Consider the following 20,942-nt stretch of genomic DNA (forward strand, 5'->3'; position numbering starts at 1 on the left):
TGCCAGCTCTCCTCTTGGCCAGGCCCTCATCCGCGTCCAGCTCGCTGGCTGCCTGTGGCCAAAACGCCAACAGCCATCGCTAGTGCTGCCCGTCTCCCGCGAGCCTGGCACAGCCAGCTCCCTGCTGTGGGAGAGGCGGAGAGACGCTGGTGCTGGGCGTCAGTACACGGCCCTCCCATCGACCAGCCACCTTTGGGGCAGCTGTTCACGCTGGCCTTCCCCACCCACGCTGCAGCACCGGAACGGCCAGGCTGGCTCAGAGCAGGGCTGCACCCGGCTCTGTCTCCTGCCGCCAGTGGTGGCCCACCCCAGCTGGGTCCGAAGTTAGAGCCCCGCAGATGGCAGTGATGGGGAACTGTACTCGGGGCACTTCCTCTAACGCACCAAGTTAGGGTTGGCTCATGCCCTAAAGCAGAAGGTTCCTCTCCTTTCCAAGCACTCATTTGGTTTCCATATTTACTCATATCTCTGGATCTTGTTTTCCATGGAAACATCTGAGCCCCTTTTGGATCCTGCTGAATTCTTGGCCTCACTGCCATCATGTGGCAGAGAGTTCCCATGGCTAATCGTTCACTGAAAGAACAAATATGTCCTTTTACCATTTGTGAACTCGCTGCTTCCCCCCGTCATTGACAGCCTGCCTGTTGTAGGGTTAGGACAGGCTGAGAGCAGTGGCCCTGCCCCCTGCCGTAGCCCCCTCACTGGGTACTTTATCAGATCTCCTGGCCCAAGGATTCCCTTTCTCCGCAGAGGTGGAGTCCCACCCCCTACTCGAGGTCACCCTCCCCGGCCAGTACTGAAGCATGGCCTCCAGGGGCCGGCACAAAGGCCTTTAGGGTGTGACTCTTGTGCAGCTGAAGCTGCAGAGGGGGCTGAAGGCGGCAGAATGACCTGCCCTGAAGCGTGGCTGGGCCACACCTCCTGAGAGCCGCCTTTCTGACCAGCCAGCAGCCCCCCAGCACAGAGCCCTGCAGAGGGAAGCCTCCTGCTGGAGCAGCACTTCCTGCAGCTCCCCATCTCCCACCCAAGGGCTGACCTGGCCCGAGGTCAGGCAACATCGCAGCAGAGGTTGCCTGAATGCGGGGGCCAGTGTAACTCCATGTCCCAGCCTGGCCCCCCTGCACCCTGGGGCGGGCCGGCATGCTGGGTGAGAGGTGCCTGATCACGTTGCCTGCAGCAGCCAGGGGGTCTGGCAGGAGCACATGGCCCAGCCCATGATACCAGGCTAGGGAGTCTCCTGCCTGTGCCAGCCAGGCTGGGTCAGTGCCAGAGCCATCAATGGGAGCACTGGGAAGGCCACCCTTACTGCCACAGCTGCTAGGCGGTGCTCCCGTGGCCATGCGGGAAGCTGCCCCGCTGCTTGGCCTAGCGTGGGGCCCTCTCACAGAACCGTGGGACAGAACGGGACCTCGAGAGGCCATTAGTCCAGTCCCCTGCCCTCAAGGCAGGGCTAAGTGTTTGCCTCTCTGCACTGGCCCATTCCCCATACAATCCCCCGGGGGGGCCCCGCCATGCAGTCCCTGCCAGCAGAGGTCAGCATGGGACAGCTGGGTTTGACGGCAGCCAGGCACTCAGAGGGGCAGATGGCCAGGGGCAGGGGAGAGCAGGGGAGCGTTTGGCACAATCTACCCCCCCCACCACAGTGCCACGAGGGGGCCATGATGTCACGGCCAAGGCACCCTCGGGCTGCTGCTGATCAGAATCACTGCCAGGGCCCAGCTGGACCTGGGACACGCTGCTGGCTCGGGGCCTGCCCCCTCCAGCCACCCGCTAATCACACAGCACACACACCCGCTCTGTGTCCAAACGGCATTTTATCTTTCAGCATGAAAGATTTTCACAGTATCAAAAGTAAATAATTAAAAAAACCAGAGAAGCCAGTCTGGCCGTGGCTGGCTGCACAGCACGCTCCCTTTGCAGGCGGGGCAAGGCCAGCGGCACCTTCCCAGCCACCTGCAGGCTGGGGGACCGGTAGCACCAGAAATCGTGGTCCAGAGATTGGCAGTTTGTTTCCGTTGTAGCTCCCTAAGGGGTTAGGTTGGTGTGGGGAACGCCGGGCACGTGTGCGGAGAAGGGGACCCACTGCCTGTCCATCCCTCTGCCCTTCAGCACACACCCCGAGAACAGACTAGGAAGCGCTGCTCCGTCAGCCAGAGCCCCCGGCCCGCCGTGGCTCCCAGACCTGTCACACCAGGCTTAGGCTGGGATTATGGTACAAGCAGGGGCCCGGCGGGCCAGGGATTCACCAGAACCCTGTGAGCCACAGAGCCGAGGGTGGAGCCTCATGGTGGCGCTAATCTGGTGTTATCTGCACAGGGCAGGAAGAGGCGGCATGGAGCAGGCGGCAGAGCGCTCAGGCTGTGTCCGACCCTGCTGGGCTGCCTGGCGCCCTCTTTCCCCCCAGCCCCAGTGCTGCTTGGCCCAAGCTGGGCGGGGAGGTGGAGTGCACATGCTGCTCCCTGGGGCAGAGAAAGCCCCCAGCTCCTGTCCTGGGCATCCCTTACCCCAGGCTCCACGAGCTGAGGCACCCACGCCCTGCTTTCGATCCCCCTCAATCCAAAGCAGGGCTGGGCTGGGCAGCACGCCCATCAGGACCTCACCCTGTACTTGGGCGCGGGGCACAGGCGTTGCCCCGAGCAGGCCCGGCAGCCTGACGTGCACAGGTCCGCTCGGCCATAGGGCTGGCCAGAGGGAGAGCGAGGCACAGCCCAGCTACTACCAACCACATCCCTCCCCTGGCTCCCAGAAGTGCTGCTCTGGGTGCACTCTGCCCCCAGCCAGGCATGGCCCTTTGGGAACCCAAGAGCAGAGAGGGTGCAGAGGGCTGCTGCAGGCACCCACACTGCTGGGAGAGCAGCGCCTGCAGACTGGGAGGCCCCGGCCCTTCTGCAGGTGCTGCTGGGCTCATGGGATGCTGCAATGTGCTCATTATGGTGCCCATTGAGGCTTCCCCCAGCAGGTGCAGGGTGCGCCTCGCACCCAGGGAAGAGCTCAGGGCCTGCGGCTGGGTAGCGATGGGAGGCGGAAGGGTCAGGAGAGGAGTGAACTCAGCCCCTAGGCAGAGTGGAAGTTGCAGCTGCTGCCTAGGGCCCAAACCCTCAGCTTGGCTGGGACACAGTGGGTCAGCTGGACCCCCCAGGGAGCTTGGAGGGCCTGTTTGCTACAGGAAGCTGGGTATCTCCTGTGACAGGCTGGCAGGGCAGCTGAGCTGGGGGGGGGGGGGCTTAGGGTGTCCCAGGAAGCCAGGAAAAAACAACAAAAAAAGTTGGGTTTTTTAAATAAAATAAAAAATTAAAAAGTTCTTTATTAGGTCCAGCATGGTCCTTTCCCCCGGCTGCGCGCCAGGCTGGCACGGGGGGGCTGCCCACTGGCGCTGGCAGGCTCCCTGCACATCACCAACGGAGTGCTGGGAGAAGAGAAAATCCCCTAGAGGGACTGGGCGGGGGAGGGGGCTGCCTAAGCTAGGGAGTCCCCCGCCCCCCCCTCCCCGCCGAGAGCTGTGACTGGCTGGGGAGGTGCAGGCCTGACAGGCCTGGGGGGAAGGGGTTCCACATTCACAGGAAGAGGAACCCACAGAGAAAACAAAAGGAGCCCCCCAGCAGGGGGAGGGGCACAGTGAGGCGAGTGTCTGTGGGTGCTGGGGGGTAGGCACAGGGCCCCTTGCACACACTGGGGCTCCCCCCACACCTCACTGAGCTGCACTTGAAGTGGTTTTCTTCAGGGTGAAGTTGGTCCAGTTCACGGCCACTTTCTGCCGAGTTTGCTTAGCAGAATCCAGACAGAACCTGGGGGAGGGGGGAGAGAGAGAGAGAGAGAGAGAATCAGGGAAAGAGCAGAGACAGTGACCGCTCCCTGCCCCCTGCACAGCCACTGCCCAACCCATCCACCCCCCGCCCCACAGCACCACCCAAGCCAGGGATTCTACCCTCCCCACCCTAGCCAGAGCAGGCTAGGTCCCTTGGAAGAAAAGCCCAGGAATAAAGGAGCCCAGGAGAGGAGGCAGTTTCTCACAGGGGCAATATTAAAAGCACAACTGCCAACCAGCCCGAGCAAAGGAGAGACAGGGAAAACGGTCAGAGGCCATGAGGAGCCCTTTAATGACCTGAAGATCAAAAAGGAATCCTACATCAGTGGAAACCTGAACCAAGTGCTGAGAAGTACAAAAGAACAGCACGAGTACGCGGCGACAAAATCAGTTACACCTGGCAAGGGACAGACAAGGCTTAAGCGGTTCTATAAATACACTGGGGCAAGAGAAAGAAGAAGGAAAGCCTAGGTCCTCTCCTAGGGGCCCGGGACGAGCTCAGAACTGACGACTTCACGAGGTGGAGGTGTTTGCTGCCTGCTTTGCTTCTCGTTAAAAAGGTTAATGACGACCAGACACTCGCTAACACAGCAAGGGGGCGGAACGCAAGCCCAACAAGGACAGAACAGGTTAGAGAATCATTAGACAAGCTGAACATAGTTGAGTCAGCAGGGTCTGAGGAAATTCACCCCAGGGTTCTTAAGGAGCTAGTGTATAGATAAAGCCTTTTCTTAGAGCCATATGCTCAGGCCTAAGGCCTTTATCTGCAGCCAGATTAAGAGAGCAGTAGCCATGAGCTAAGAAGCAGGAAGTCACATCCTCACATTCCATCTAAATGACATTAAAACAATGTAATATCAGGATGTTAAGGAGGAGATCCTTTCCTAATGGCCCCCACTATCACCAGGTAAAGAAACAGATCTTAAGATGGTTAAAGAAAACCTAGTTTGATAGCATCTGTCTGTCAAGAAACCACTTATCAATAGTTGTGGTTGTGAAATCCTCAGTTCTTTATTATTTTGTCTTTATGGTCCCCACTTCCCTATTGTTTGTCTGTATGAGCTCTGTCTGGTTCTTCAGTTGTTTCTGTCTGTTACATAATTAATTTTGCTATGTGTAAATTAATTTAGGTGGTGGGGTAGGATTGGTTAGCGATTTTTGTTACAGTGTTAGGATTGTTTAGTAATGTTTTAGTAAAATGACTGGTTAAAGGTACAGCTAAGCAGGACTCAAGTTTCACTATATAAACTGGGGTCCAAAAGGAAGTTTTGCAGAACCAACTCCAGGACACAGCCCCAAAGATCAGAGCTGCCAGACTCAACACTGCCAATGACACCGTGCAGAAACTGGAGTCCCCAAGATGGACCTGATCCTGACTGGCCATCAAGAAAAGTTCTTCTGTCTTATTGGGAGTGGCAAGCACTGTATGTGTAGCATGTACATTGTTTTGGTGATTGTTAATAAATAGAGGTTAAGTAGGATATTACTGTGAGAGGCTCTTTCACTGGTAAAAGACCCTGTAAACCTGCAAAAGATTAAGCCCTGAGTCCACAGGGAATGGGTGTTTGCTCTGAGCCCGGAGGAGTAGAGCCCAGAGCCGATGGAGGTATAAAGTCTGGTGCCTTTTGCCTGGAGCCCTAGGAACTGGGAAAGGGTTGGGGTGCTTAAATGAACCAGGTTATGCCTTGATCCCTAGGAACTAGGTAGAGGTGGGATGTCCTAAAGTGTGCAAGTGACAAAGAATTTTGTGCGGGTAACACTGCCTAAGCCATCTCGGAACCATTCGCAATTCCTGTATCTTCAAGAATACCTGGAGGACAGGCGAGGGCCCAGAAGACTGGAGATGAGCAAACACAACACCTCTCTTCCAAAAAGGGAACAAAGAGGCCCTGGGAAAGTACAGACCAGTCAGCCTAACTTCAATACCTGGAAAGATACTGGAACAAACTATTACACAATCTGTTTGTGAGCACCTAGAGAATAACAGGTTATAAGGAACAGCCAGCGTGGATTTGTCAAGAACCCACCTCATCTTCTTCTTTGACAGGGTCACTGGCCTAGCGGATGGGGGAAGCCGCAGACGTGAGGTCTTGATTTTAGCAGGGCTTGTGACACAGTCCCGCATGACAGTCTCAGAAGCAAACTGGGGAAGTTCGGGCGAGATGGAATTACTAGAAGGCGGATGCACAACTGGCTGAAAGACTGGGCTCAAAGAGGAGTTATCAATGGTTTGCTGTCAAACTGGGAGGGTGTTTCTAGTGGGGTCCCGTGTGGGTCAGCCCTGGGTCTGGTACTATTCATTATTTTCATTCATGACTTGGATAACAGAGTGGAGAGCGTGCACATACAGTGTGTGGCTGACACCACGCTGGGAGGGGCTGCAAACACTTTGGGGGTCAGGATTCGCATTTGAATTCACAACGCTTTTACAAATTAGGAATTGGTCTGAAATCACAAGATCAAATTCACTAAAGACAAGTGCACAGTACTTCACTTACGAAGGAAAATCAAATGCCCAGCTACGCAATAGGGAATAACTGGCTACACAGTAGTCCTGCTGCCAAGGATCTGCAGGCTATAGTGGATCACAGCAATGGGATGAAGTTGCAGAAAAGGCTAATATCATTCTGGGGTGTACTAACAGGAGCGTCGTACGTAAGCCAGGGGAGGTCACTGTCCCGCTCTACTCAGTGCTGGTGAGGCCCCAGCTGCAGTGCCCAGTTCTGGGTGCTACACTTTAGAGAAGATGTGAGCAAACTGGAGACAGTCCAGTTGAGAGCAACAAAAATGATCAAAGGTTTAGAAGCCCTGCCCTGTGAGGAACGGTTAAAAAACTGGGCATTTAGTCTGGAGAAAAGACAACGAAAGGGGGGAGGGTTGATACCAAGGGGGGGGCTATTACAAAGTGGATGGGGATCAGCTGGTCTCCATGTCCACTGAGGGTCGGACGAGACGTAAAGGGCTTCATCTGCAGGAAGGGAGAATGGGGTTAGCTCTTCGAACACTCCTCTGGGTATGCCTCCAGCATGGCACAGCTGAGCCTCTCGGGCTGGAGCCTGGCCTCTGGGACCCTCCCCACACATGGAGTCCCAGAGGGCAGGAGTGCCCCTCCCCCACCAGGATGATACACACATGCCCCTCCTGGCACCCCCAGCCCCACTCTCGCAGAAAGCTGCAGGCTGGTCTCACCTCTTGAAGTACTCTACTTCTCGGTCCGTCTCGTCCATCTCTGCCCCATCCACGTCTTTGGGCAGGAACACGTCATCTGGCAAAGCGGTGGGACACAGTCAGCAAAGCGCTCCAGGCGGAGCGGGGTCAGCGCCAAGGACCGCACGCCCCAAGAACACCCCCCTCAGCACCAGGGGCCCGCGCTGCCGCCCGGCACAGAGCCTGCTTGGAGCAAAGAGCAATGGATAGACACCATGGGGTGCAGGGCAGGGGGGCAGAGCCAGGGTACACCACCGCTGACTGGTCTCCACTAGAGCCACCCTATGGCAGCACAGCTCCGTGGCCTAGGGGGGGCGACGCAGCCACACCGACCTGAGCCCACCCCCCCAGTGCATCGTGCCGAGTCGACAAGAGAGCTTCGCGCTCACCACAGCTCTCAGCTGCGCAGGATGACAGGCCGGAGCTGGGACAAGGTCACTGCTGAGCAGAGGGACCGCACAGGGGACTCACCGATGGACGTGTTCGATTTCTCCATCCTGCTCCTGCTCTTCCTGCTCTTGCCCTTGGGCTGGGGGGAGCTGCCCAGGGTGGCGGGGTGCAGGGGCTGCTGGTCCCCAGCGGCAAGGGGAGGTGGCTGCATCAGCTCTGGCTGCTCCGCTTTGCCCTCGCCCCTCCGGCCTTTCCACTCGCTGCTCCTCTCTTTCTCGGGCCTGGAGCCGCCGCAGCCCCAGCCCTGCCCCTTGGCGCTCTCCGGCGGCTCCGCACAGCCACTCCCCCTCCGCAGAGTGGGCACTGCTCCAGGCTTTGAAGGGTGCTTGGCTCCCAGCACGAGCCCCTTCGAGCTGGGACTCTCCAGCCCGGCCTGGGCGCCGGGCACCGCGGTGCATTCCCCCTTCCTCGCCTGGCAGCTCTGCCGCTTGTTCCTCCTCTGCCTGCCCCCCGCCGGTGCCTGCTCCTGCGGCTCTGGACCTTTGGCCGGCGCCACCTCCTTGCACTCCAGGCCAGGCCCGCCGCTCTCCTGGGCAGAGTCTGTCGGCTGGGGGGACTGGACCCAGATCATCCGGGAGAGGTTGGGCACCGCGCTCAGGCGCTTCACCACCCCGTTCTCAGCCTGCGGTGGCCCCTCCCCAGGGCCCTCCCTCCAGCAAGGGCCCAGCTCGCTCCGCAGCAGCATGTGGTTCTTGGAGGAGCCCAGGCTCAGAGGGGAGAGATCCAGATCGATCTCCTGCAGGCCCGAGGAGCCGTTAAGGTGGGACAGCAGAGTCTTCTGCTCCAGCACGGCGGCCTTCTTGGGGAAGTCAGCAACGTCCAGGTTGAGGTCGTAGACGCTGAAGCTGGCGCGGATGGAGTCCTTAATGGTGTTCTTGATCTCCTGCAGCCGGCTGCTGAGGAAGCTGTTCACCCGCTCCAGCTCCAGCTGGGGCCACTCCAGGAGCTTCTCCTCCGCCAGCTCCCTGTCCTGGCCAGCCAGAGGGCCGCGTGCCACCCGCTTCTGGGCCTCTGCCTCCAGCTGGGCTTTCTCCTTCTCCTGGAACAGGCAAGGCGGTGGGCCAGGGTCAGAGGTTCTCAGGGGGCCGGAGAGAAGCCCAGCGGGCTGGCACGCCCTGGGCGTGGGGCGGCAAACCCAAGCACTGCTGCACAGCGCAGCTCAGCCTGTAGCAAGCACAGCTGGGGTGCCATACGCCCTCTGGAGGGGGCATGACAGCCCCTGCTCCGGCACGGCCGCCCACCAGCTCAGGCCTGGGGGAGACCTATCGGCTGGCACAGGCTGCACCACAGGCCAGTGGCTGATTCCCAGCTCCCAGAACAAGGAGGGGCCCTGGCCCGCACCGGGATCCGGCACTCAGCCCCATCAGGACAGGCACATGCTGGGGAGACCCCACGTGGGAGAGGTGCCCAGGTCCCTGCAAAGAGCCAGAGGTGTTCCCGACAGGCCCCTGGGGAGGGCGCTAAGCACAGGGAAAGCTTCCGAGGTGGGGAGGACAGAGCCCTATGGGGGTGCAACCCTGATCCAGCCTCCCAGGTAGGGTGGGTGGGGCTGGGCCTCAAGGCCTTTCCCAACTCTGGGGTGTGTCTAACACTCTGGGCTATTCTGGGGGGGGCTCGGGGCCAGGGCCGCTACCAAGGGAAAAACGGGACCCAAGGCGGCTCTGACCCCCGCTGGACCGGGTCTGGAACAGCACATTCCCCTCCCCCCGTCCTCACCTTCTTCTTCTGCTTGTGCCGTGCCCGCTTGGCGGCCTTGGCGCTGTTCAGGGGCTTGGGCTCCGAGCTGTTGATGTAATCCAGGAGCTCGTCCACGTCCCGGTGATCCACGGCCGGCTCCCCCGAGCTGCTGCTGTGGCCCAGCTTCTGTGGGAGCTCCTCCTTCCTCTTGGTGAGACGGGAGCGCAGCTTCTCCCGGATCTCGGCATAGTTCCGGCTCGTGGGGGCCGCAGGGGGCTGCAGAGACAACCTGGGCTACTACTGTCCTGCCTGGCACAGATGGATGCTGTTCCCAGGCCCCTTCCCACCCTCTGCTTATGGGGCTGCCCCACCCACAGCTCATTGCTGAAGGCAGCATGGTTCCTAGTTTGCCAAGGAGAGCTGCTGGGCTGAGACGGGGGCCCTGGGCGCTGGGACTGAGAGGCGCTGGCCGAGCTGCAGGGGGCAGGGGCAGTGTCAGATGGAGACGGACTGGCTGCTCCCGGGTGGCTCTCCAGGGCTGGACTAGCAAAGAGGGGCTGATGTCAGGCCTGTGGAGGACAAAGGCCCACAGCCCAGCCACCGGCTGCCTGTGCTCTCGGCATGGCAGTCTCCCAAGCACCCATGGCCAGCAAGCCCAGTTCAATGGCTCACTTACCGCGTTGTGGCCGAAGAACTCACAGTAGCAGCAGTCACAGAATTTCCCGTCTTTCTGGTTGGTGGAGGAGGAGGTGCAGGAGCTGCGCTCGGAGCTGCTGTCCTCATCCTCCCCGAGGCCCTCGTCCGCCTCGCATGACTGTGGCGGGTGGCAGCTGGTACCATTGGGGAACTTGTGTCCTTTGCACATGGGGTCCCTGGGGGAAGGGAGGGAGGGAGGTAGCTGGAAGGCAGACCCAGGGCAGTGAGGCACTGGGGGCCGCAGCCGAGCCAAGCTCAGACGGTGCTGGGGCTGCCGAAAGGAGCAGTCCCCTCCGATGTCCCAGAACTGCTTGGGGGCCACCTTGCAGGGGAGGGAAGGCCCCAGGGGAGGTGGTCCCCACCCCCAGACACTCTCCTGACACTGACTGGCTTGTTTAATTGGCTGGGAAGAGACCCCTGCGCTGCTCCCTGGGACCCCACGCCCTTTGGTAGGGCAAAGACTTGCCGAGCATGCCAGCAAAACAGACCCAGAACCAGAGGGTGCAGCCAGAGCCTAGCTGCCTGCACTACACGCCCCACCCACCACGGAGGCACTCTCTGCTGCCCCTCCCCAGGTGGGCTGGGGCTCCCTGCCGACAGGCATCCCCAGGGAGGAACCCAACGCTCCAGCCCACTCCAAGGGGCCAGGGCAGACGGCTGCAGACCAGCTAGTCCTTGGGCTCCTGGTCCTGCTCGTGACAAAGAGCACGCTGGGCGGCCCAGGTCTCTGAGCCGAGAGGGATCAATTCCCGAACTGCAGGAGAGACAGGCAGCGAAGCCCACGTCTGCCTCGCAGACTGTCATGGAGGGAGAGGCCCTGGAGCCTCAGGGCTGTGTGGTGCTGGAGTGAGACCATCTCTGCAGAGCCGTGGTGTGAGGAGCCCTTCTGCCCTGCAAGGGCTGGTTCCTTGGGATGAGGACAGGGCAACTTGAGCCCTGGCAGGGCTCCTGGCTCATGCTAGCGCCCTCAGAACACCAGGGGCCATCACACCAGCCACAGGCAGGCAGAGACCCTCTCACCTGTTAGTGCTGGGCAGCTGGTGCGGGGCAGCTGGTGGCACCAGGGAGCCGCTGCAGTGCCCATTGCAGGGGTGGGCACAGCCTGAAAGCGGAGGTGGCATCTTCAGAAGCGGCACATTGGCGGGGGGCAGGTGAGGGCTCTTGCAGGAGGCCTGGCCATGCGAGAGGGTGCCAGCAGGAGGGGACTCGGCAGCGGCTGCGTGGGGGCTGGCTGCAGGGACCGGCGCTGCCTGCGGTGAGGTGGTGTTCAGGTGGGCGGGTGACTGCTTGGTGGAGATCAGCGCCGGTGGCTGGGAGGGGAGTCCCGTGGGGCTGTTGGGAGGAGCGGCAAGGTCCGGGTGCCGGTGATGGTCCAAGGAGTGGAAGGCCTCACCTGCAGACAGGCAGGATCAAAGATGGGTCAAGCATGTGCGCAGCGGCACCAGGCTATCCCAGCCCAGCATGGCAGGTAGGGGAGCACCCATGCGCACACAGAGCCCAGCAGGACCCCAGGCTCTGCTGAGCCCCAGCAGAAGAGCAGAAAGAACAGGGGCTTCCTCCCCGAGGACCTTCCACCACCCCTGACCCTAGAGCACATGGCCCACCCTGGCCCATGCTCTGACCCTGGCCCAGCACGCTGGGCTGCAGAGGACCCTCCTGCATCCTCACTGCTGCCAGGCCTGGGCAACAAAATGGCAGATGAAATTCAATGTTGATAAAATCAAAGTAATGGACATTGGAAAAGATCATCCCAACTATACCTATAAAATGATGGGGTCTAAATTAGCTGTTACCACTCAAGAAAGGGATCTTGGAGTCCTTGTGGATAGTTCTCTGAAAACATCCACTCAATGAGCAACGGCCGTCAAAACAGCTAAGAGAATGTTGGGCATCATTAAGAAAGGGAGAGATAATAAAACGGAAAATACCATGTTGCCTCTGTATAAATCCATGGAACGTCCACATCTTTAATACTGCATGCAGATGTGGTCGCCCCATCTCAAAAAAGATCTATTGGAATTGGAAAAGGTACAGAGAAGGGCAACAAAAATGATGAGGGGGATGAAACAGCTTCCATGTGAGGAGAGATTAATAAGACTGGGACTTTTCAGCTTGGAAAAGGGACGACTAAAGGGGAATATGATTGAGGTCTATAAAATCATGACTGGTGTGGAGAAAGTAAATAAGGAAGTGTTATTTACTTCTTCTCATAACACGAGAACTAGGGGCCACCCAATGACATTAACAGGCAGCAGGTTTAAAACAAACAAAAGGAAGCATTTTTTCCACACAACATGCAGTCAACCTGTGGAACTCTTTGCCAGCGGATTTTGTGAAGGCCAAGACTATAACAGGGTTCAAAAAAGAACTAATGTTAATGGCGGATAGGTCCATCAATGGCTAGTAGCCAGGATGGGCAGGGATGGGGTCCCTAGCCTGTTTGCCAGAAGCTGGGAATGGGCGACAGGGGATGGATCACTGGACGATTCCCTGTTCTGTTCATTCCCTCTGGGGCACCTGGCACTGGCCACTGTTGGCAGACGGGACACGGGGCTGGATGGAGCTTTGGTCTGACCCCATCTGGCCGCTCTTATGGCTGCTCCCTGCTGGCAAGGGGATGCCAAGGGGACTTTCTCAGCCCATCGAGCTTCTCCCAGCCACAGGCAGAGGACACAGCTGCATCTGCACACGCAGCTGGCTGGGAAGGGGCCTGGCCCAGCAGCTTCCACGCTCTGCAGGACTCTTCATCCTCCAGCAATGAGAAAAGGCCCTTCTTGGGCAGGGCCTTGGGCCTGCCATGCTCTTCTCCCCCACCACAGGCAACCCGAGAGCCCATGGGAGAAGGGCTTTGCCGCCGGCTGGCCCGGGAGAGCAGGCGAGGGAAAGGAGCAGTGCCAAGGAGCCCCAAGTACACACCTGGCGGGGTGGGCCTGCGGCACATGCTCTTGAACTGCTTGGGAAGCGTCGTACAGAAGTCGAGTGAGGTAGGCAGAGGCGAACCGGGGGCAGCCCCGCTGGAAGCTGGGGGGACGGTGTGGCTGTAGGGACAGGCCTTGAGCCCAGGTGCCGCAGCGGGAGCCTGGCCGACGCACTCCGGAGCCAGCGGGAGGCTGGGGTGCTTGTCACCTGAAATGGAATCAGCGCTGGAGACGGCTTCTCCTGCGCAGAGCCTGGCCTGGGCCAGCACTGGAGACTCTGGAACGGCTCCGAAGCAGAGCGCATATCGCTCCCCCCAACATCCGGCTGCAGCCTCGCGGCGCAGCAAGGGTGGATCCAGCCCCCCTTGTACCCTGGGCACTAAGGCCATGCGCTCCCTTTCCCCCTAGCCAGCCCTTCCAGAGCCCAGGGAACCCCAGGGGTTCTGCTCTCTAAGGCAGGGCCCCTGGAGGCCAGCCAGCACAGCACTCCACTCAGGCCCGGACCCAGAGATGGCCAGTAGCCAGGCCGGGACCCATATGGCCCTGGGCTGGCCTGGACTCACCTAATGCAGCAGGGAGCCCCCCCAAGGGGCTGCCTTGCGTGGCTCCGTTGGCATGCTGGGAATTCCAGAGGCCCGACAGTTTGTGAGCAGACAGGAAGGAGCTGGGATCCCAGTCCCCCGAGTTCCCGTGGCACGAGGAGGAAGAAGATGAGGAGGAGGAAGATGAGGAGTGGGAGCCGCCCCCACAAGACTGCGACTTGCAGGACGTGTGCGATAATGAGACCTGGAAAGAAACTCACAGTATGAAGCAGCAGGAGGCGAATCCCCAAACACTCTGGGTCTAGTCTGGGCTCCCCAGGGCCAAGCCAAGTCCCAACATGCCCCCAATCTATCCTCACTCACGCAGGGCTCACTGCTGGGCCTCCCCCAGCCAGGGCCGAGCCTGGCCATGGGGGGCCCATCCTGTGTCTCCCCCACTCTGCCACCTTGGTCTCCACATCAGCCTTCGGTGAGAGCAGGTCTACGCTACACACTTACAGCGGCACCTGTCGCTCTAAGAGAGCTCTCCCGTCGCCTGAAGAACACGGGAGCCGTGCTGGAGGAGATGCTCTCCCGCCAACGCAGCACCGTGCACCGCATGACTCTGTCGCTCAGGGGGTGGATTATCCACACCTCTGAGCGACGCAGCTACATGGACTTAACTCTCCAGCGTAGAGCAGGGCTACAACAGCAAGCTCTGGCCTAGACCAGTCAGCTGTACCAGGCTACCAACTGGGCGCCTTTAATGAAGTGCTTCTGTCACTCTTCACCCAGAACAAGAGCGTCCCTGGAGGGATGTGCACAGGCATGAATCCTGGTGCATCTCTGCATGGAGGCCAGGGCTGCCCATAGCTCAAGTTCCATCTGCCTTGTTTACCAAAGGGAAGCGTTAGGGGTGACTAGATCTCAGCCTCTAAGTGCCTACATAGTGATCAAACATTTGCTAGTGGGCCCTTCGCTCAGGCAGGGGCAGGTCTAACCCGATCCAAGGGCTGGACATTGACACTAGACCCATTCAGACTGGAAATAAGGGCCCGTTTTTAACGATGAGAGTAACTGACCACTGGAACAACTTACCACAGGCTGCAGCAGAGTCTCTGGCCATTTCAAATCCAGCTGGGAGGTCTGTCTAGCATATCTGCTGTAGGGGAGGTCTGGGGGCAGCTCTCAGGCCCGGGCTGTACCGGGGGTCAGATGAGCTGACCACAATGGTTTCCGTTGGCCTGATGCTGCCAATCCCTGACTGATGGGCCCGGAATCAGGCCTCGAGGGGGGCAGCTCTGGTGAGAAGCTGGGCCTGCCAAGCCACGGGGGGAAATTCCCATCACTTAATAAAATCCCCTCACCCCAAGGAACAGCCGAAGGTCTGTGGGAGCAGCGAGCCAGTCTTCCCAGCCAGGAGAGGGATGGGGGGCGGCGCGGAACTGAGGCATAAGTCAGTGGCACACACACTCATCCAGCTCTGCCCTTACCATGCAGGGGGCCCCTCATGCCACATAGGCAGCTCTCACACAATCCTGAACAAACAAACGCCTGCCTTCCCCACCAGCACTACCGGCTCTCCCCCCAGCTAGGAGAAACCCTCCGAGGGCATCACAGCCTCAGGAGACAGCCGCGTGGAGATGCCCAGCAGACAGGTATGTGTATAGGCATTCAGCAAGGGCCAGAGGGGTGCCAGGCTCAAGGGGACCTTCAGCAGCCATTGCTGCCACGTGGCAATTAGTACCGATTGCTCAGCAGGACCCCCTGCCTTGAGGGGAGCCATGGCCCTAACCAGCATGGCCAGAGGACAGCAGCTGCCTACCGCCAAGGCCTGCTCCTGGACAGCTCGCCGCTCCTCCTCCTCCACACTCTTCCGACAGCTCTGGCAGATCCACAGCGGCATTTCTCCCAGCAGGTTCTGCACGAGCGTTGGCACGAAGTCTGGAGGCAGCCTCTCGCCCGGGGAGACCAGCCCGTTGTGAGATGGGCCTCCCCAGTCCTTGCGCTCTCGGTGACATAGCAAACAACATGTCTGCACAGACTGGTTGGCAGTGGGCAGCACCTGCAGCAGGACACACGGGCAACGAGTCACTCACAGCTGGGCACAAGGCAGGCTGCAGGGCTCCCAGGTGTTTGTGCGGGCGCAGGACAGGCCCCGAGGGCCAGCAGGCTGGGTCCATGCAGCACCTCTGAGAGCCGTGCCCACCGGACGCTGCTATCCCACTATGGCAGCCCTCACAGACCGAGTGGAGCCCAGCACTACCCAATCCAGCAGTCTTGGGCATTTAGGGGAAGTGCTGTGGAGTCTGTCATGGCCACAGCCAGCCCCTTCCCAATAGCTCCCACCTTTGGTTTGGGCACAGACATGCCGGGAGCGCTGAGTGAGAAGAGCTGAGCAGAAGCAGTGACCCTGGGAATACCCAAGGGCAGGCAGAGGACACCAACTGGGGTAGGCAGCCAATACCCTGCTTTCTAGATACCTTGTCCCCCTGCCCAAACCCTTGTTCCAGCCCCACTGGCCTTGGGCCCTCCCCAGCTCTTTGTTTGGTGTGGACAGAGGAACAGATGTGGCAGGAGACAGGCCCTCGCTGCTCTTTGCATTCTGCCCCGCAGTCCCACCCAGGGCCAGGGCCAGGGCCAGGGCCTCCTGCCTGCGCTGGTGGGGAAGCCAGGCCGCAGCCCACGGCTACTTTTGAGACCCCCCACCAGCTGTGGAGAGCAGAGTGCAGAGCTGGGGAGGGGTCCCCCATTGTTTGCCGCTGCAGCGGGGCCAGGACAATGAGCCACGTGTTTAACTGCCGCTGTGGAGCAGATGGCGCCTCACACTCAAGGTGAAGCAAAGGGGGCACAGGGAAGGGCCAAGCTTCTCCTCTTGCTAGGGCTGACGCAGATCCTGGGGGGAAGGGGAGAGGCAGGCAGGCTCCTGGCTCACCCTGTGCCTCTCGGGCGGGGGGAGAGGGCAGCAAGTGCTGCCCAGAGTGGGGAAAAAGGAGCCCCCCAGGGCAGTGCCAGGCTGCGCCAATGTCACCACCCCAGGGGCAGCATGCAGGAGGCACCTGTCGGGAAGGTGGGAAGCAGAGTACGTGGGCCCGGCGGGAGGGTCTGCTGCCAGCAGAGAAATGCAAGTCGACGCAGGCTCCAGTATGCCTGTCATTGTGTCCCTTGGCGGCAACCCCAGGGAGGGAGCTAGCGCAGCGGGGGGAAGGATGTTCCCCAAGCCCCTCGCCCCGGGCACAGGTGCCAGCCACGGGCAGGGCTCCCGGCCATCTGCTCTGCCAGCGAGCGCGGAAACCAGCCAGACACAGACAGAACGAAAGCACTGGAGCCCCTGCTCTGGTGGGGGCGGGGCGCCTCGAGGAGACTGTCAGCTCCGGGCAGGCTGCTGGGGGCTGCGACAGACCCGGCATGGGGGGCTTTTTAAAGAGGCTGGGGGAGGGGCTGAGCTGGGCTTTCCCTCTCTGCGCTCACTAATGACAGCCACACGTCACCCCCATGGGCATCTGCTGGAGAGGGACTGAAATCTGGCCTGACCTCCGCCAGCCTCAGCTCCCAGTGGCCGAGTCTCTGTGTGGGGTGCGGACAAGGCCTGCCAGGTTCTGACCCATCCCCGGGCGCTCGCAGGGGTTGCCCTGAGCAGGTGCTCTGCTTAGCCTAGGAAGCACCCCAAACAGCCAAGCTCCCCACTTTCCCAGGAGACTATCCCATAACTCCAAAGACACTTCCCCAGCTGGGCAGCCCCATCACCCCTAGTTCCCGCGGATCACCCCCCACAGGTGTGGCCCCGGTGCAACAATGGCCGTTCACCCCCTGAATTCATTCCCGTCTGTCAATGTCTGGAGTGTCACAGAGCCCATCAGCCGAGCCGGGGTCCAAGCCCTCTCCCCCCAGGGCAGCACAGAAAGCTAAAAAGTAATCCTTTTGCTTCTGGTAGCATCACCACAACTGTAAAATGAGCATCAAGTAACAGGCCCTTTCTGCTCTGCAACACTTCTGGGGATACAGCCCAGAATCTCAAGGCTTCCAGCAGCCATTGTGCACGACCCCCTCAGAGCCCTGGGCCCCCTTTAGCACCCGCCCTCCATGGACACTGCACAGCCACTGCGCCTCCTGATGCGCCCGTCTGTTGTTCGCCAGCCGGCAGGCTCTGCGAGGAGAAGTGACTCGGCCACACGCAGAGCAGGGAGTGCTGATCACTCCCCCTCACAGCACTGCAGGTTTGCCTACAGACACGAGCCTGCAGGTCCCCTGCCCGGTAGCATTCTGCTGCCTCCAGAGACATGTGCAACTCCTCACACTTCATCCTCAGCTGAACATCTTCCATGTACTGGCTCCTCGTGTTCCCCGGCTTTGCTAGCCCCATGCAGCCGGCTCCCCTCCCACGTGCCAGAGTCCAGTTACAAACCGGCAGGTTCCATACGCCCCCAAGGGAGTGAGGTATTGACAGGAGTCCCCCTGCAATAAGGGGGCAAACCCAGACAGGACAGGGGGCAACCCCCCGCCCCGCCCCTTTGGACCAAGCCAGCCCCAGAGCTGTATTTATACAGCCTCAGCTCCACCTGCTTCCAGCCCACACCCAGCCAGCAGCCCAGAGACCTACCGCACATACTCACTGGGACCCTAGCGGCTTTCAGCGGGAGCCTGTCCCAGCCCTCCAGGGCCAGAGGGCTGGTGTGCCCCTGCCCCGCCAGGCTCTGCAGCTGCCCTGCGAAGTCCCTTGCCACTGTGCTGAGGACACACCTTGGCGAGCCCCTGGATGGCTTCTCCTTGAACCTATTCGTTAGGGCGGCATTGTGTGACGGGTGCCCGGGCAGCAGGGACGGACGGGTCTGCTGTTCGGTGCTGGGGGGAGCTGAGGAGACCGGGGTTCCGTTCCCTGCTCTGCCCCAGGGTTCCCATAGGGCCTCGAGCAAGTCCCCGAAGGGACCTCAGCAGCACGAGGCTGAGTGCCGGGGCCCCGAACAAGCAGGAAGTCCCAGAAACGTCCCTGCAACGTGTGCTCCCCGCGCAGCGCCTGGAGAGCGATGGGCTGTAAGCACAGGGCCACAAGCCAGCCCACGAGGCAGGGAGCCACTAGCCCCTTGGAGACTGACAAGAGGGGGACGCGAAGCCCCGCCCCCTTGGAGAGAGGTGCCTAAGTCTGGGCCGCAGGGAGGCGCCCATCTCTGCTCAGGCCCCCCACTGGGAACCCGCCGCCTTAGGCACCCAAGGCTTCTCCTGTGGCGCCTCCTGGCTCCATGCAGAATTGCTGGAGGCACCCACTGGTACAGCTCGTAGCGCAGCGGTGGGAACGCTGCTGAAGCGTTTATCCCAGTCACGGGGCCCAGCAGAGTGAGAGTAACTCTTTCAGTAATGGTCCCTGCGGGTGGGAGACCCGGGGTCCAGACCCCCTGCGCTAATGCCGTCAGCTTGTACAGGACAGCCTGTGGGAGCCCCCCCGGACTCTCCCAAAGCCCCCCGGGCAGAGCACTCACCTGGGGAGTGAGAGACCCCTGTTCAAATCCTGTCGGGGGGGAGGGGGATTGAACCGGGGTCTCCCACATCCCAAGAAGTGTTCTAATCACGTCCTCCAGCTGGACTCTGCCTGGGACCTGACCCAGAAGGCCTGCTCTGGGGGCTTACTGGATTGGCCCTGCATGTGCCGTAGGCAAGTGTACGCTCGGGACAGAAATACCGGCTCCAAGGAAACATTCAAGCTGAGAACTCAGGTGCACACAGGGCTCAGCAGGGATTCTGGGGCTCCCGCTGGAGCCCAAACTGAAACTTTGGTGCCTAACCACGAGCCGTGGGTGCCTAAGGGTGGGGTTTGGGCACCTTCATGGCTTAGGGCCTTGGACTCTCTGTGCATCAGGTCCCCATCTACACAATGGGGCTAGCACTCACGGCCTCCCTACGGGGGTGGGTGTTATTGTGAGGTGCTCCAACAATGAGAATGGGGCCAAATGGAGCCTTCAGTCAGATGGGCGCTCCAGAACCAGAGGGGCCCTGCCGAAGGCTGGGCTTTTATAGGCTCCGAAATAACTGCTCAAATATCGATCAATAGATATCAAAATGGTCATTTAAAAGCACTAATGTATCAGCACGGTAACAGACGAGTGAGGCGTTATGGTCGCCAGCAGACTTGGCCTTCGAGAGAGGCCTAATTACAAAAAAGCCACCTAACCACCTACACTATTCTAATTCAGAACAACGAGAGCTTGGCTGACCTGAAGTTCTCAGTAAGGACAGAGTGGCACCATGGTGTGATCCCGCAGGGAGCTGCCCTCTATGCTGGGCCACCCTTCCTGGAACGGCTGACCCCTTCAGAGTGCGGACAAACACCCCTTCCCATGGCAGGCTCCTGGGGACAGCATCCACACCAGGGTTTTCCTTCCGTGAACAGCTAGTGACATGCCCCTGGAGCAGGACGCAGCCTGACATGCCCCTGGGGCAGGGGGTGGTGGCTAAACTGGGACTAGGAGCAGGATGCCTGGACGCTGCCACCAGCCTGTCCACAGGCAAGTCATGTCATCACTGGTGGCTGGAGCGTCTCAGTGCTCAGACTGCCCAGGGTCTCGTGATATCTGCCTAAGTCACGCAGGGCTGCCCTCAACCAAAAACCCGGCACAAGACCGAGTGGGGCTGTGCCTCTCCCGCCCAGGCGGGGCAGGGGCAGAACGCTGTCTCCTCACACCCAGGGGCTAGGAGGGGCAAACAGGCAGGCTGCATCTTCACACATGTATTTAAGACTGAGTTTTGACTTTGATGATCTTCCAGGAGCTGGGAAGCAAGCGGCTCCCCCACACGCTGAGAATCAGCAAGTGGTGTGAGCCCAGGGGGCTGATTTCCTTGTCATCACACCGTGCTGGGGGCTGACTCTTGGTGAATACACACAGCTGGCCCTGCACCAATATCAAGTGGGGAGAATCCCCCAGCCTGTGGCCAAGGGAGCTGCCAGCCAGCTCCCCTCAGACACTGCCTCTCCCTTCCCAGCATGGATAAAGCCTGGCTTCACAGCATCCCTCCAGCCCAGTGTCACTAGCTCGTGCTGTGGAAAGGGCTTGTCTGCTCTCCGCACCCATCAGACAATCGTGTCCAGCCCAGCAAGGGTCAGGCGGGAGCACTGTCCAGGCTTCACATGGCCGCGCAAGATGGGGACGCTGGAGCCTGTCCATGGCTAGAGGCACTAGGGCAGCTGGAATGCCAAGCCCTGCCCCACTGGTCCTCAGGCCCAGGTGAGCCATTCCTGCCCCACCAGAGGCAGACAGCCCAGCTCAGCACTCCAGTGGGCCGTCTGGTTCACCCCACTCCAAGAGAGCACGTCAGGGATGCAGAATGCAGGTGGACAGGAAGGAACCAGAGCATCTGCAACTTCAAAGAGCTGCTGGCCCTGACACCCAGGAGCTTGCCTGGCCCAGCTGCCAGCCCTCCAGCCCAATGTTCTGGGAGAGTGGCAAAGGGCCAGGGATCCACGGTGGGCTATGCTGGGAGCTGTAATAGGACCGAGAGAAGCTAGACACGGGCAGGTAGGGGAATGTCTCTCGGCTCTGGAGAGACCACACCTGTGTACAGCCCTGGGCGCCCCAGTGCCGAGCAGGGCTCACCATGGCGACCACAGAGAGGGGCAGGAGAAGGACCCTGATACACGGTCACCCCTCTTGTCCCTGTGCACAAGGCTATGCAGCCCCG

The 20,942-nt window shown here is 60.2% G+C and overlaps 1 protein-coding gene across 3 annotated transcripts in view; it reads right to left on the minus strand.

Annotated features, from left to right (window-relative positions):
- Positions 1 to 1,795: 1,795 nt before the first annotated feature.
- FAM193B (family with sequence similarity 193 member B) overlaps positions 1,796 to 20,942 on the minus strand; it is a 28,096-nt gene continuing 8,949 nt past the window's right edge. For 2 of the 3 annotated variants that reach the window (XM_075131203.1, XM_075131202.1), the window contains exons 2-10: positions 15,100 to 15,339; positions 13,317 to 13,539; positions 12,752 to 12,961; positions 10,856 to 11,228; positions 9,816 to 10,011; positions 9,179 to 9,415; positions 7,484 to 8,501; positions 6,995 to 7,070; positions 1,796 to 3,785 (exon numbers count right to left, since the gene is read on the minus strand). In XM_075131203.1, coding sequence (XP_074987304.1) covers positions 3,689 to 3,785; positions 6,995 to 7,070; positions 7,484 to 8,501; positions 9,179 to 9,415; positions 9,816 to 10,011; positions 10,856 to 11,228; positions 12,752 to 12,961; positions 13,317 to 13,539; positions 15,100 to 15,180 — 2,511 coding nt within the window. In that variant the 5' untranslated portion in view covers positions 15,181 to 15,339 and the 3' untranslated portion in view covers positions 1,796 to 3,688. Of the gene's footprint in view, positions 3,786 to 6,707; positions 6,774 to 6,994; positions 7,071 to 7,483; positions 8,502 to 9,178; positions 9,416 to 9,815; positions 10,012 to 10,855; positions 11,229 to 12,751; positions 12,962 to 13,316; positions 13,540 to 15,099; positions 15,340 to 20,942 lie in introns of all 3 variants that reach the window. The other variant, XR_012669537.1, reaches the window with a different exon arrangement.

This window comes from Caretta caretta, chromosome 8, assembly GCF_965140235.1.
Source record: "Caretta caretta isolate rCarCar2 chromosome 8, rCarCar1.hap1, whole genome shotgun sequence".
In the NCBI taxonomy this organism is placed as follows: domain Eukaryota; kingdom Metazoa; phylum Chordata; order Testudines; family Cheloniidae; genus Caretta; species Caretta caretta.